Source organism: Henckelia pumila, chromosome 1 (genome assembly GCF_033568475.1).
Source record: "Henckelia pumila isolate YLH828 chromosome 1, ASM3356847v2, whole genome shotgun sequence".
Taxonomy (NCBI): Eukaryota; Viridiplantae; Streptophyta; class Magnoliopsida; order Lamiales; family Gesneriaceae; genus Henckelia; species Henckelia pumila.
Window position 1 is genome coordinate 105919375 of NC_133120.1, and position 15313 is coordinate 105934687.

At 34.6% G+C, this 15313-nt stretch overlaps 2 protein-coding genes across 11 annotated transcripts; one reads left to right on the forward strand and one right to left on the reverse strand.

Moving 5' to 3' along the window:
* Positions 1-480: 480 nt before the first annotated feature.
* On the reverse strand, positions 481-4404 carry LOC140875150 (AT-hook motif nuclear-localized protein 5-like). 2 transcript variants are annotated; one of them, XM_073278712.1, is made up of 6 exons: positions 4192-4404; positions 3308-3940; positions 2535-2602; positions 2252-2383; positions 1131-1292; positions 481-1032 (listed from the first exon to the last, which is right to left on the reverse strand). In XM_073278712.1, exons 2-6 carry the CDS (start codon positions 3804-3806, stop codon positions 811-813), a joined length of 1083 nt encoding a protein of 360 aa, XP_073134813.1. In that variant the 5' UTR covers positions 3807-3940; positions 4192-4404; the 3' UTR covers positions 481-810. The 2 variants fall into 2 exon arrangements, with proteins under 2 accessions (XP_073134813.1, XP_073134814.1); XM_073278713.1 differs by having other exon boundaries at positions 4187-4404.
* A 1760-nt stretch (positions 4405-6164) lies between these two features.
* On the forward strand, positions 6165-14781 carry LOC140876118 (serine/threonine-protein kinase BSK7-like). Of its 9 annotated transcripts, none has more exons than XM_073279988.1 (13): positions 6165-6261; positions 6382-6504; positions 6732-6863; positions 7306-7514; positions 7588-7808; positions 8100-8235; positions 8822-8955; positions 9052-9157; positions 11456-11541; positions 12333-12521; positions 13421-13567; positions 13644-13757; positions 13992-14781. In XM_073279988.1, the coding sequence occupies exons 4-13, from the start codon at positions 7433-7435 to the stop codon at positions 14235-14237; spliced, it is 1461 nt and encodes a 486-aa protein (XP_073136089.1). In that variant the 5' UTR covers positions 6165-6261; positions 6382-6504; positions 6732-6863; positions 7306-7432; the 3' UTR covers positions 14238-14781. The 9 variants fall into 9 exon arrangements, with proteins under 9 accessions (XP_073136089.1, XP_073136091.1, XP_073136093.1 ...); XM_073279990.1 differs by having other exon boundaries at positions 6188-6265; XM_073279992.1 differs by lacking the exon at positions 6165-6261 and adding an exon at positions 6277-6295.
* The last annotated feature ends 532 nt before the right edge of the window (positions 14782-15313 follow it).

Below are 15313 nucleotides of genomic sequence, written 5' to 3' on the forward strand. Positions count from 1 at the left end.
AAATTTATCACAACGTTAAAGGTGTTTAATCGCGATTGAACCTGATTTTTTTTTCTTTTCAAAAAAGTAAATTAATTAATAATTTTTTAAAAAATGTCAATTAAAAACTTTTTTTAAAAAAACAATTTTCTTCACTGAAGATGAGATTGAATTAGTATCTGAAAAAGAATTGGACAATATTTAGAAATTTAGACGTAACTAAAGACACTACAAAAATTATAATATTTAGATTTGTTTGCTTTTATACATTTGAGAAATTTGTATATTACTTTTAAATTTATTTTATGTGTGTTATTTAGTCTATGTAATGGTAGGCCATAATTAAAATTTTAATAAAAATTAAAAATTAAAAACAAATTTTCACATTTTAACTCACATTAAACTCATTCAAACTTATAAAACCTGAAACTTGATCTCGATAGATCAAAGTTTTGTCACTCTTGGCGACTTTTAGAAGATTGTTAAAAAGCATTGAAAACATATCCGAGAAAACAAAAGCTAAAATACATCGACAAATAGTTCTGGACTTGAGTTTTTTTCTTACAACAGGAATAGACAACGATACTCTTAACATAAATATCAGTTAAATACCTTCTTTTACTTCCCAACAACAATAAAATCCTCTAGCATTGCAGCTCCTCAAGAACCTAGAAAGAAAACTTTCGTTACAACATATGTTAGGACAAACTCACCATCAAATTCCAGAAATTGTTTGCACGGTGAGTCAGAGTCGGCAGATTCCAGATGTCGTTCATTTGCAACAAACACATATATACAAAAAATGCCAAGTGCTGATTGTAGCAAATATCGTCATCCGTCCATCAGGTCGAAATCAAGCTGAGAATTTTTTACGTCCAAACGTGATCCCTGTGGCCAAAGACTCGCGCCAGAATTAGGATGACTTGGAGCAGCGGTATCTGATGTTAATGACTTCTCAGCAGACTCTTCTAGCAGATAATTTTCATCTTTTGTCTCTGACTCAGCTTTGTTCTTTGCTTTAGTGCTACCATATACAAAACTGCATGCCACCACCTGCATAAATTTTTTCAAAATAGCAATATAAAGTCATATAAAGGGTGCAAAGGAATTCAACCGGTGAACACACAAATCCAGTAAAATCAAATGAATACCTGCACTGGATTTGCTGCAATGAGTCTACCGCCTATGGCTCCACCAATCATACGCCCATCAGGGTTGCAAATGGAAATGCTTAGTCCACCGGTTCTATTGCGAGGACCGCCACTTTCAGCGAGTAAGTATGAACCAGACAAGCATAGTATTTGGAACCGGCCCTAAGAGAAATAACAAGCCATTTTGTTTATATTTTAGAACAGGCAATGACTTAATGTGATGCATTACAATACCATTAGATATTATATCCTTACAGATTGCCTATTTAGTAGCATGAATCCATATTGCAAAAAGTTCATCACTTTCAACATGATAAAATCCCTCAAACACTTGGGAAACCAAACCCCAAATTACATGATAGATTTGCTGCTAAATGGTGTGGCTATGAATGGAGTTTGGTTAAATTCATTTGAGTAGTCTGGCCCTTTATGTAGAGCATTGTATCAGGTCGAAAATCAGCACAGTCCATTTAAAAAAAAATCAACATCATAATTTTCAAATCCAAGAATACTACAGGGTACATTGAGGGAGTAACAAATAACTTGAGGAGATAATAAATACCGATTGAAGACAAAAGGAACACTTTTATCGGACATGTTTCCATTAAGAATTACTCGGTCTATTTTAAAATACGATACCACCCTGCTGATCAGGGTTACACAAGAGAGTTTTGGTTCTTCCAAAACATCCACACCTCCAAAGATTAAGGATTTGCTGGGCAGTGGGCACCAAATCGTTTAACACAATTCAACAAACAAATATTGATGTTATGCTAGGTAAGGCCAAACATCACACTCTGAAATCTCCACGAAGAAATTAGCTCTTTACTATTTAATACAAAACGTATTAACCAAGAAAATAATGATCACCTTCATAAGGGGCAAATAGATGCAAAATTAGTGACCCCACGACCGCAACAATATAAATAACATTGATCACACATAACTAGCTCGGACATTAAGATGTGATGACAGGTCGTGAAAACACATGATAACTTGTAACAGAAGGTATCTAGTGGCAAAAAATTTATTATATTAACAGAACTGATGAAAGAAATGAGTTTCCAAAGCTTTCAAAATACAGCAGCACATGAAAGATGAAGGATCAAGATGGTTTTAACCTCATAAGTGACAGTGCCAGCAGAAGTACTAGGCTGGCGTAATGTTACTGAAGAAACTGATCCATTAGCAGACAAGATGCATAAAGCTCTTGGTCTCTGTTGTGCAAATGCCAATATTTTTGCGGCGACATCCTGCAGGGAGAGGAATAAATTATCTTGCTGCAAGTCTACTAAAACAAATGTACTCTTGCGTGTTAAAAGTGTAATAGTAACATGTCCGTATCAAGTATGTGCTTACAGAACCAGAATTGATAAGATAATTGAAACTTAAGAAATAACTTACCTCTCCAACTCCAACATGTATAACATGCGGTGTAAAAGCTAGCCCAACTGTGCTGTTCATCCATTCACCTGGTCAAAATTTTTATTTAAGATAAATGTTCTCACAGCCACAAAAAGAAGAAAAAAGACCAATATTTCCCAATTTCATGTCTAAATAAATAAGAATTTACAGTTGTTTTTCTTTTCATGGTGGTTGGGAGTGGAGGAGAGAATTTGAATAACTTAGAAATCAGAAACATTAAGGGCGTGACAAATCAAGCAGTGAAATTTACACACAGGACACCACAATTGTGACATCAATATAACAAGTGAGGAACTCCAAACTCTTATAGGAATATCAGGACAAAAATAAAGAAAAAGCTTACTTTTTATGCGTTAAGTAGCTGACACTGATTAAAGTTGCAAATGCAGATTGTGGAAACTTCATAAAGCACTAAACGGGTTAAGGTCCATTCTATTCCTCAAGGACTCCTTTTACAGCAACAAATTAGCATTCAAATCAAGGTCAAGGGTTCAGATCCAGTAACAAACTAATCTTTGCTCTCTGAGGTCACCTCTTCTTACCTTTCCTGAGGAAAGGTTCAATGACGGTGATTTTTCTTTTAAATATTACTATTAGATAACCATAATACTGAATTTTTGGCCATAGAAGGGCACACTAATATATGTCACACTATCAACTCTTCTTGCGCTAAAAAGCTAATGCACTGCATCCAGCAATCATCAGAGATTTAGATATATAAAATTGTAATCAACTACAATTAAAAAAAATACCAAGAGGAGCAAGCTGCTGCTTCCATCCACTGCCAGGTGGTCGCCCTCTCCGTCTTTTTTCAGAAGGGCTTATCTCGTCGAATCGAGGTGTGGGAGCTGACAAAGGTGACAATCCTAAAGACATATTAGACTTATCTGGAGCATATTTCCTAGGCCTACCCCTCTTCTTCTTCACAGTTTCACCACTTGGCGGCGCAACAGGCACCATAGACATAGTGATGCCATGAGTAAAATTGGGTGATGAGTTCTCAACATGGAAAGCAGAACCACTTACAGCACTACCATTAACACCTATATTTGGATGCATCGCGATGTTGGGATTCGAAAGATTTTTGAAAACAGGTGTGGGGTGTATTTCACGAGCCTGTGCCATGGCTGAGCCACCACCAGCACCATGTCCATTTGGTCCAGAACCGGAACCATCAGATCCACCGACTCCACCTCTATTAAAGTAATATGAAGCTGGGCCTTGATATGCAATTCCTTCTCTTCCATCCATGCATTTACTTGGTAAAAAAATCACAGTAAAGATTCAATTTTTTCCCAAAATAGTTCACCTCAAAACAGCTCCTTCGCCCTTTATACCATGTATTCGAAAAATCTGAAACTCACTCACCAAATCCGAAAAAATCCCTGAAAAAACAAACCGAAAAAGAGACAAACAGAAAGCACAGCATGAATTAGAAAGCCACATCAGGAAAACCGGAATTTCAACAAGGGTTTAACATGGGTTTTTCATCAATTGCATACAGGAGTTAAGTAAAACAAGAAACTAGAGATTTCAGGTCTCATCCTGACAAAGAAACTAAAATGAAAACAGAGGAACTAAAAAAGGTCGAATCTTGAGGTGAAACGGAATGCCAAGAACCCACATCAAACCTTACTCTGTAAATGTCGAAAATTCACAGCCGTCTAGTCCTCAAATTTGCACTCAGATTCAACAGGCCTCCAACCACACTCGATGTCGTGGCGAGGAAAAAATGGAGAAAGTGAGACGAAAACCTAGATTTGGAGCGTAGGAGAGTGCGGGGAAGGGTGAGTTTGGCGAAAGGGGCTGTAAGATAACGACAAAAGTTAGATGAAATGGTAAATTTTGTTGAGCTTTTGAATTAAAGTGAGGTGACGACTAAATGATGATGATGATACAATTTAGTATTTATGGTGTAATTAATTAAGTACCCTGTAATTATAATTAAAATTAATTTCAGATAGGATAATTAATTTTTTTTAATTTTATGTTTTCAATTTTCATTCCTTTCAACTTTGATTCAATGCTTGATTTGCCTAAATAATAAGAAAAATACTAAACATAATAACCGATCAATGTGGAGCTATTAAGTAAGATTAAATTAAAATCGAAATGTATTATGATTTAATCAAATAATTACATCAAGGAACTTGAAACTTAAAAATTGAAAAATTTTAACTTCAAATTCAACTTGAAATAAAGTGTGTATTCGAGCTCATATTTTTTTTTCTATTTATTAATTATGAAGCTTAACTTTATGCATTTGTTTTTTAATCTCAAAGTAGTTATTAAAATATCATGTCAATGAATATTATATTATATTTAAAATATACAAATAGCTTTTGAATTGTCAATTAATAATTTACACTAAATTTTATTTTAAAAAATTTACTACAATACTTTCTCTCTGTGATTCAAATCTCAAATCAAAAATCAAGTCGACAGAAATTTTAGGGAACTGAGATGAAGTTGGGCCGATTGTCTTGTCCGAAGCCCACTATGATTATTAAATTATATAATATATATTGAATTTTTTTTTGATTTGATTGTAACAAGCAACAACCCACTTCTAATTTAATACATGGACTTGTGTGAATCCAGAAATTTATCCAACATCGTAGAAAAATAGCGGTGGCAGGGAATTTTTTTTATATAACAAATATATGTAATATATATCATTGATAAAAAAAATATAATATATACATCAATATATAAAGTCACTGTATATAAATCATATCTGCATTAAAATATAATGTATATGTAATCATCATATGTTTTTTTTGTTTAGTTATATATTGAGATTTTCTTACAACTGCTTTTGTTGACATTTGAGATAAAAAAAAATGCATTAAATAATATCGGACATGATTTAAGAGCACAAATTGGTTAGATTAGTTTATATTTTAATTAATCAATAACAATAATAATTAAATTAACTATGGTGTCAAATATAATGCTTGAACATAAAATGAATGACAACTGAATGAGCAGAATAAATATCCTTTTAAGTGTAAATTTTTGATAACATGGGGCAGTGGTAGCGGTGTAAACGAGCCGATATACTCGTGAGCAACTCGCGAGTAGCTCGGTCAAAGCTCGACTCGAGCTCGATTTGACCGAGTTCGAGTCGAGCTTTGAAACTATGTGATCGAGTAGCTCGCGAGCTACTCGATAAGCCCCATATATATATATATTAAAAAATAATATAAATATGAATATAATATATATAATATTATATTATATTTATATATTAATTTATTTATAATATTTATATATTTATTTATAATATTTAATTTAATTTATTTAATTTATTATATTTATATATTTTATAATATATATAATATAATATAATATTTATTTATTTATTTATTTATTTATTTTAATTTATATATATATATATAATATAAAAACTGGAGTACTCGAACTACAACCGAGCTCGAGCTCGAGCTCATATTTTTTTACTCGATCGAGCTCGAGCTCGAGCTCAAGTAATGTGCTACTCGAGTACGAGCAGCTCGGCTCGATAACACCTCTAAGTGGATACCAAATAACACAACATAAAATTTGGCAAAAACAAAATAAAATGCAAATGATGTCGGTGGATAATGGGGGAAATTAGCAAAATCAAAAGCATTTAAGCGCAACACGCTCGGAATGGATCTGCATTAATAGCACAAAGACACTCTCCCAAGTACACAACACATTTGTGGGTATCTATCTGTATCTATTATATATGCCGTGTATATGTCTATCTGTATGTTTTTTCTGTTTACCTGTCTATACATATACCCCTAGATCGTTTACACTTGCTGATCTTTCGTTTCAGGCTCTACTCGAACAAACGCGATGCAATTTTCTTCTGTAAACTAAGATACATACACGCTGATAACATCAGTTGTTGGCTTTGTGCTCTGACCAAAGCTAGCTTGGCCAAGAAACCGTTTTTAAGGTTCCCTTTTTCTCGATACTCTTGGTCTTGGTTTGAGTTTCTTGAAATCGTGCATTCTGGAAATGGGTTTTGATTTGTTTTTTTCTTTTTGATTTACTTGAGATGGGCTCTTTCTGAAATTTTTCAGTTTGCTCTGTACTTTTGGGGGATGGTGGGTTTGGTTGGATTTTTTTTCTTGGGTTCGTGGAATTGACTTTGAATGACCGAGTATGTTTAATGTGCGTTAGGTGAATTGTTGACTTGATATAGCTGAAAAAGGAAGTATTTTTGAGCGGTACTGGTGACAGCTGCAAGCTTTTGGATTCAAAAATGTTGATTTGGTCTCCGTGAGTTTTCCCAGATTTGATTCTTTCCTTAAAGTAATTTTCTTGATCCTTACATTGTGTGCTTTATGTTGACTTGTAAATCATGATTGAACTGATTATTTGAGCTCTTTCCTTGTTTATGGCTACAATTTGGAAATGTATATGGTTTTTTTGCGAGTTTATATTGTTTTATCGCACATACTGAAGATGCTAAACTAATATGATTTTGTATGAATTGTGGAACTTTTTCTTCTGGGTTTATGAATTATGATTATCTAACTTTGCATTCATCGTTTATTGAACTAGTTAGTTAGTTAATCAGTTGTAGATTTGTGCATTCAACTTTCTCACAAACTAAGCTGCTGATTCCTTAGTGCAAGTCCTTAGTTAGTCGTTATTAGAAACTTATTTGGATGTATCTAGAAGCTGATATTTCTGTTCATTTCTTGGTGGACACCAATTATTGTATTTATTTATGCATCTTAATTTTGTATAGAGTAACCTACTAAATATACATCTGGTGCATGGAGTCAGATGGATGACCTCTGAGCTAAAAAAGTGGCTTTTGGCTACGAGGAATTTTGAAGTCTTGTTCCTGTTCCTGTCCTAGTTGTCGGGTTACGATGGGCTGCCATTGTTCCAAGCTCACCTCATGTTGTTTTACCTCCGAAAGTGATGGGCGGGGCCATGAAGCTAATAATGCTGGTTTGTCATAGATATGTGTTCTTCCTCTTAACTTGTGAAGAAACTGAGTTTGACTTATTTTTATTTGTTGCAGAAACTGACGATAAAAGTGAAATCAGTGATTTGCCTGCATTTCGTGAATACTCAATTGAACAACTCAAGACAGCTACATCTGGATTTGCTGTACCAAACATAGTTTCAGAACATGGGGAGAAAGCTCCAAATGTGGTTTATAAGGGGAAATTGGAGAACCAGAGGCGGATAGCTGTCAAACGCTTTAACAGGTCTGCTTGGCCTGATCCAAGGCAGTTTTTGGTGAGTTGACACCACTTGCATCTCCATGGTCTTTATTAGTTCCTGTTTCTCCTTTGAAGTGTCTCTCCTTCTGTTTCCTCACATTTATCTCATATTGATGTTTGGAGGCTTGGACTATATATTTCACTTGATTCTTCCAGAGATTCAGGAAGTGAGATGTGTGTTTTCACTCTTCTCGAGGAGTTGTTTCATGAATTGTAGAACTTCTTTGATTTTCTCTTAGCCTTCTAGATCACGATTTATATACTTGCTTTGATTTTAATTGAAAAAGTTCCATAATGAAATCCTTAGGAAGAAGCAAGAGCTGTTGGTCAACTCCGGAATAATAGAATGGCGAACTTACTTGGTTGCTGCTGTGAAGGTGATGAGAGGTTGCTGGTTGCTGAATTTATGCCCAATGAAACACTTGCAAAACATCTATTTCATTGTGAGTATATTACATTTGATAATCATGTATCCAACCAAAGTTCTAAATTATTCACACCATTGTGTAAGTGGTCGTTACTACAACGGGGTGATGTGTTGTACTGTTGTTTGAATAATTCTTCTCTTAATTGAATTTCTCTTTGCGGAACGTAACCAATTTCTTGTGCATGTTGATCTCCTTTCTATTTATATGGAGTGATTTCTTTTTTGAGAGGAATATGGAGTGATTTCCGTCCATTTAAAAATGATAATTTTCGCACGTTCCCCTTTCTTGGTTACTTAAATCATAGCCTTATTTTGTATTTAGACATATTTCTATTTTGCTATCTGCCTAGATCATTGCCTCATAAAATCCAGGCCAAAAACTGTATATAGGTTGTGCTTCTTAGACCTACAAAACGGCTATGATCTATATTTTAAATTTTCTTCCCAACATTTTTTGCTCATACTTCCAAGAAAAAACAAGATATTTGCTGCTTAATTTACACTTCAATTTGCTTTCCTAATCTGTTTGTTCTCATTTAGTTTAATTTAGATGTTGAATCTCCCCATTGTCAAATTGATATGTCTCACTTCTATGTTTTCAGGGGAAACACAGCCGATGAAGTGGGCAATGCGATTGAGGGTCGCATTATATCTTGCGCAAGCGTTAGAATATTGCACAAGTAAAGGGCGTGCTCTTTATCATGATCTTAATGCCTACAGAGTAGTCTTTGATGATGTAAGTATGAAGTTCCTAATTTCCCATTTATGTACACAAGACAGCCATCAGCACAAACATGCCGTTGATTCTGTTTGGGAATTTAATCTGTTATAGGATGCCAATCCTAGACTGTCATGCTTCGGTTTGATGAAGAACAGTAGAGATGGAAAAAGTTACAGTACAAATTTGGCATTTACTCCTCCAGAGTACCTGAGGACCGGTAACAAATCTCACTTTGAAAATATTTATCACCGCTCGAACTGTATAACACGGGATTATACTGCATGTGTCTGTGTGGTTTTGTGCTTGTATTTTGGTGTATAGTATTAGTTCACTCATCATGGCCAATAATCTTACTGTTACTCGGCTTGCAATTCTAATATAGGGGAAAATCAGTTTAGATAAACTATCTTCTGTGTAAGTGCATAAATGTTCCTCAACCTTTGGTCTTTGGAATTTCCTTGAACAGGTGAGTGAATTTGCTACTATTTCTTGCCAGTTAGCCTTTTTGTGACTTAAGTCTATTGAAGATAACCAAGCAGGCATATCTTCTTTTGCGAGGCACAAATTTCATACCCTTATTATGATTTCAGTCTTTGTTACCAGAATATCTTCTTTTAGTATGTCAAAAATTAATTTTATTTGTTGACTTGCACCTGTTACCTCTGAGATGAGGTTTCTCTTCATATGATGGGGGAGTAACTAATCCACTGTGCTTAATGACGTTAGAAAAGGTGGATTCTCCTGAAGCAGTTTAATTAGCGTGCCTCAGTTGCAGGCGTTTGTTTGAATAAAAAGGATGCCATATAGAGGACACAAGGTTGATAAATGGAGTGTTTTCTCTGTTAGAGTGTCAGTTAAGGTTGGATCTTCGAGATCTGCTAGACTGCTAGTCTCAAAATTGCTGATCTGTTGCCTGATGAAAGCTGAGGCTTTACATTCTTGATCTCTCATTGTCATAAGCAGATGTATAGTCACAATTAAAGGTATTCTTAAGTTGTAGTTGATGGCTGATTTTTTCCACTCATGCATGGTAGCAAGGACTTTAGAGGGTAGAAGATTTGAAATATTATACAGATGCCGAAGCAAGTCTTTCATATTTTAAAATTAATTTATTCTCTATAACACACATAGATCTGACTCTAGTTCACACACAGAGGGTAAAACATAGAGGACTTCAGAAATAAATATTCCCTTTAAGGTTTTATTGGAGGGCAATCCGGTTTATCTGTAAGTATTTTTTTCGTGTTCAGTTTTATTTCTTCTTTCTTGTTTGGGTTGAATTTAGTTCCCTGCCTGTACTTTCTGACATGATGATTCTTGAAAATTTTGATTCCCTTGGTGATCTCTTTGATTAAATAATATAAGTTTGTGACATAGCCAGAGAGTATCAGATTGTAATTCTGAAAAAAAAAATGGATCACTCTGTTTTGACAATATGGAAATCCAATAAAGGGATTTCTTAATGATATCCAGTATAAACTGCTTGTATATGATGACCCATTTTTGCCTTTCCTTCATCTGTTAAGCTCTCTGGGACTGTGCCTACTATGTTTCTGAACATCTCTATAAATCCGGTTAAAGTGAGTAGAAAAACTCATTTTTTTGAATTGAATAGAAATCCATAACTACCCGCGTACAAGTATGGTGCTTATATCTATACTATATCTATATCTATATCTATATTTTTAAACTTGAGATCTTTTAGTGTCATGGCCCGTCATTTCAATGTCAGAATTACCATAATGTAATTTAACATACCGTATTAAGCATGAATGAGACTTTGGTACTTTGATATGTCCAATATTTTTTGTCCTTTGATAGCTATTTAATTACGAAAATGTCACATTTACTTTTTTGTTTGCCATTTTGTAGATATTTTATATACGGAAACTTCATTTTTGTATTTTTTATTTCACCATTTATTTATTTTTTTTGTTTTTCATTAAAAAATATATTATACAAGTTGCGTGCATCCGAGTACTAGTACAAAGTAATGGCAACAGGTAAATTTAAAAGCTTAATGGATAAAAACGCAATTTTATGACTTATTAAGACTACCAACTAATATATCTAACAAATATGATATCCAGAAATGTATATTCTAATTGAAGCGAAATCTCCATCCCATGCCAATCTTAATTTGTAACTAGCTTTGGCTAGGGAGTTACTAGCAATTTTGCTAGGGTTTACAGAGCTTGCTCTGGGATATATATATTCTATATTGAATTTCTTCATTTAAATCGGGTTCATAACATGGTTTCAAGCGAATGTTATTTAGCATTCCATGTTTTGGTGGATAAAAAAGATAGTCTGTGAATTTTTTGAACCAGTTGAGTTAATTTGTATGATGGAATTGTTTTCATGTTGACCAGTTCTCTTTGCTCTCGGCACTATATTCTCTTGCATTCTGTGAATATGTCTCTATCCTTTTGATGTTTGTCATCATTATTGATATTAACTTCTTTCTGTTTTCTATGATTTCACTGAAGCTATTTATAATGTTCTAAATTTTCAGGGAGAGTAACCCCGGAAAGCGTAATGTACAGCTTTGGCACACTTTTACTTGACCTCCTCAGTGGAAAACACATTCCACCAAGTCACGTAAGTCTATCCATGTTAATTTTGATGTCTCAAGATAGTTTATGTTGGTAAATAAGTATGGTAACCAGCTCATGACAAATATGCCACTTGTCAGTCAACCAGAAATAAAAGTTTCAAATCTATCTAGGTTGAAAGTCGTTATTACCTATTGTCATTCCACCTCTTCTTTTTTGATGACTATCCAAGTGCACCAACACAACCACATTCATTTACAGGGCAGTGATGCATGCCAATGGCGATGCACTTATAACATTTCGATATGTTAGGATCTAAATCACCCAACACATTCAATTCTGCAAATAATAACTAATAGTAAAGGAAATCAGGTTTACTAATACGAAATATGAAATATAATCTGAGAAATATCCCAGCCAAGGATAGAATCCTTTTACTAGAAGAATCCCCTAGTGTAAGCCAGTAAGAACCCTGGCACAAGCTAGTAAGAACTGAAGTCAATAAACATCAATGAATCCTATTTCCTTTTATCTTGCTTATGTACTTTCTTTGTTGTGTCGCCAAATAACTCATGTAGCCTTCACAGTACAAGATGTTTTTTTTATTAAAATTGAATTTTGTTGTCCGAGTTTGACTGATAATATCAACTTAATTGTGCTCCCCAAAACATGGATCGTGACAACTTTACTTGAGCATTCTTGACCTGATGGATCGTGCCTCAAGCTGTTCTTAAATCTGAATCACTTTATTTTATCCCCAAAATCACTGACTTCTGCAAAGTTGCCTCACTCATTTATTGTCACCTAACAATCTTTTTGATTGGTGAGTGGTGACAGGCCCTTGATTTGATAAAAGACCGGAATCTTCAAATGCTAACAGATTCTTGCTTGGAAGGTGAATTTTCAAATGATGATGGAACCGAGTTGGTACGTCTAGCGTCAAGATGTCTGCAATATGAACCCCGGGAGAGGCCAAATCCAAAATCACTAGTTGCTGCACTATCTCCTCTTCAGAAGGAAACCGAGGTTGGTTCTTCTCTAACGCTTTATGGGCATATGGTCTAGTATTTGGTGAAATATCTTCCTGAAGTTCATACTAGAAGACAACGGTTGTGCAGTGAAAGAATAATCTTTCAACATACTACATATTTGCTTAGGTGAATATCAGTCCTTTGACCTCAAATGAAAATCTTTAAAAAAATTTAATATCCCTTTGTGATTCTACATCTGTAGCATACACACTCTTTTCAGCTAAAAATATGACAAAAATACCCCTAATTAAATAAATAATTAAATTAATTTTGTTTTATAATTCTATAATTATTGAATAACATAGTCAAATTTTAGTTAAAGAACTATGAAAATTATATATAATTATTTTAACTTAATATTTGTCATACGCGAAATATTTTTTAATAGTAAATTATAGTATTACAATAAATTAAGTAATAAGTTTAATTATTTTTTAAATAAAATTTAATATTTAAATTAATTAAGTGATTGCATAAATAAACTTAATTGAAAATATAAGTTAATGCATTGATGTTTTAATTTAAATGTTCAATAAAGGGTGATAAAAGAATTCATAAAAAGTCATTTATGGGAAGTTAGTCATTTTTTAGCCGGAAGGGGTGTGTATTCTACAGAACTAGAATCACAGGGGCTACTAGCTCAAAAAACTTTCATAAGAGGTTATCAGCAAACACAGGATTTCACAGGGTGATATGTGTCATTTTCCCAAAAATTTATGAAGAGGTATATGACATGGTCAAAGGCATAATATAGATTAGAAACAAAAAAAATTAGGAAAGTTTTGAAGCCATTGGTTGCTTGAATTCGAATTACTATTCTCTACATGGTGGAGGGGCTATGCCTCTATCAGCACTTGGTGAATCATTTAAGTATTTAATTCATTTCGTTTACAGGTTCCTTCTCATGTACTGATGGGTATCCCTCAGGGTGCTATGCCTCTATCAGCACTTGGTGAAGCATGCCTGAGAATGGATTTAACTGCCATACAAGAGATATTAGAAAAAATAGGTTACAAAGACGATGAAGGAGCAGCAACCGAGGTTTGTTTCTGTTTAGCATCACTGTAATGTTTCCTCTCATCTGTCTCACTGATAAACGTTTACTTTCTTCACACAGCTTTCGTTCCAGATGTGGACCAATCAAATGCAGGAGACTTTGAACTCGAAGAAAAAGGGTGATGCCGCATTCCGTCATAAAGATTTTAAGGTTGCAATTGAATGTTACTCACAGGTTAGATCTTTAGTGGTTCATGATTCTATCCCTGCATTGACAACTATGCTTTTACTTGATTATTTACTATCAAGGAGCTACAATTTTCCTGTGGCACAACACTATCGTACTGTTTAACAGACTTTAGTTGCAAAATCACTATCAAGCTATAGCTTTTAGTACGACGATAAATGCTAGGCCCTTTACTTCTAATCATCTAAATTAAAGCTGCCTCTCGGTTATGTTTCTTTTCAGTTTATTGAAGTTGGAACAATGGTCTCCCCCACTGTTTTTGCCCGTCGTAGTTTGTCTTATCTCATGAGTGAGATGCCACAGGAGGCCCTCAATGATGCAGTGCAAGCGCAGGTTATATCTCCCGTTTGGCATTTAGCATCATATTTACAAGCATCTGCTCTTTTCGCTTTAGGGAGGGAGAACGACGCACAAATTGCACTTAAAGAGGGTTTGATTCTTGAAGAAAAGCGGAAGGCTACATCCTAAGATAATGGGATTTTGCTGTTCCAACTAAAGAAAGATCATAGTCTCTTCAATTCTAAAAGCATCAAAGCCGCGTACTTTCTGTTATTTACCCTTGGCGTCCTATCCGTATGATCGATTATGTTTGTTTGAGTGATAAAAAAATCATTGGACTGGTCGCTTTTTGTTAGCTTGGTGGATTGTCGGAATGTTTTCCTCCGTGTTGTGGACATGAAACTAAGCTAGGAAGGGGATATCTATTGTGATAAAGGGGACGCTTTGCATGCGTTAGCTGTGGTGTTGAAGAGATTTGTTGCCATACTGTAATTTGTGTACAGTGCTAAATGGCTGTGTTTTTTTGGGAGGGTTTGATCATGGAGTGGATTTATTTGTGACAAAAAACCTGCTTGTATAAGAAATGACTCTGGTTTGAATTTGATTGGATATTATGGGGCCAACTAACAAATGAGACTGTGTATTTCTCTTCTCTTCATTTCCTTTTTTGTGAGTTGACTTGTGTATTGTTTTAAATTTACATGATTTACAATGTCCAGATGTAATTATATTTTTGCCTTTTGAAGTGAATGTTTATACTAATGTTCTAAATTCCGACTCCCATCCCATGTAAGGCAGGAAAATATTACAAGATTCCTTCCTGAGTTATCTCAGCGTGTTGGTGGCTTCTACTGTTGTTGGACGCGGGTCTCAGATCTCCTCCTTGGCTTGCACCAGCTGCATGCATCTCTCCTCCACATTTCACAACTCGAGCTCGTTTCGATCAAGTATGGTGATTCCTTTGTGATCTCTCTCTCTCTCTCTCTCTCTTTCTCTCTCTCTCTCTCTCTCTCTCTCTCTCTCTCTTTCTCTCTCTCTCTCTCTCTCTCTCTCTCTCTCTCTCTCTCTCTCGTGCATGGAGCTCGATTATGTTCAATATGGTGCTCATCTGTGGACATGATTTTACATAAAAATTTTTTAACAAATTATGACTCAATGTGTATAGCCTCGAGCCTTCTTCAGAGATCAGACTCTCCCAAACTGATCGTACGTTTGAGAATGAAAATGATTGAAAACTTCAATATCTATTAATTTAATCGAATTTT

Excerpts from the sequence above, each read along its gene's own strand:
- LOC140875150 (XM_073278712.1), bottom strand. The coding sequence starts at position 3,806 with ATGGATGGAAGAGAAGGAATTGCATATCAAGGCCCAGCTTCATATTAC. Across the intron at positions 1,293-2,251 it reads CTGGCACTGTCACTTATGAG|GGCCGGTTCCAAATACTATG; the intron begins GTTAAAACCATC and ends TATTTCTCTTAG. Across the intron at positions 1,033-1,130 it reads TTGCAGCAAATCCAGTGCAG|GTGGTGGCATGCAGTTTTGT; the intron begins GTATTCATTTGA and ends AAATTTATGCAG.
- LOC140876118 (XM_073279988.1), top strand. The coding sequence starts at position 7,433 with ATGGGCTGCCATTGTTCCAAGCTCACCTCATGTTGTTTTACCTCCGAA. Across the intron at positions 8,956-9,051 it reads ACAGAGTAGTCTTTGATGAT|GATGCCAATCCTAGACTGTC; the intron begins GTAAGTATGAAG and ends AATCTGTTATAG. Across the intron at positions 11,542-12,332 it reads AACACATTCCACCAAGTCAC|GCCCTTGATTTGATAAAAGA; the intron begins GTAAGTCTATCC and ends GAGTGGTGACAG.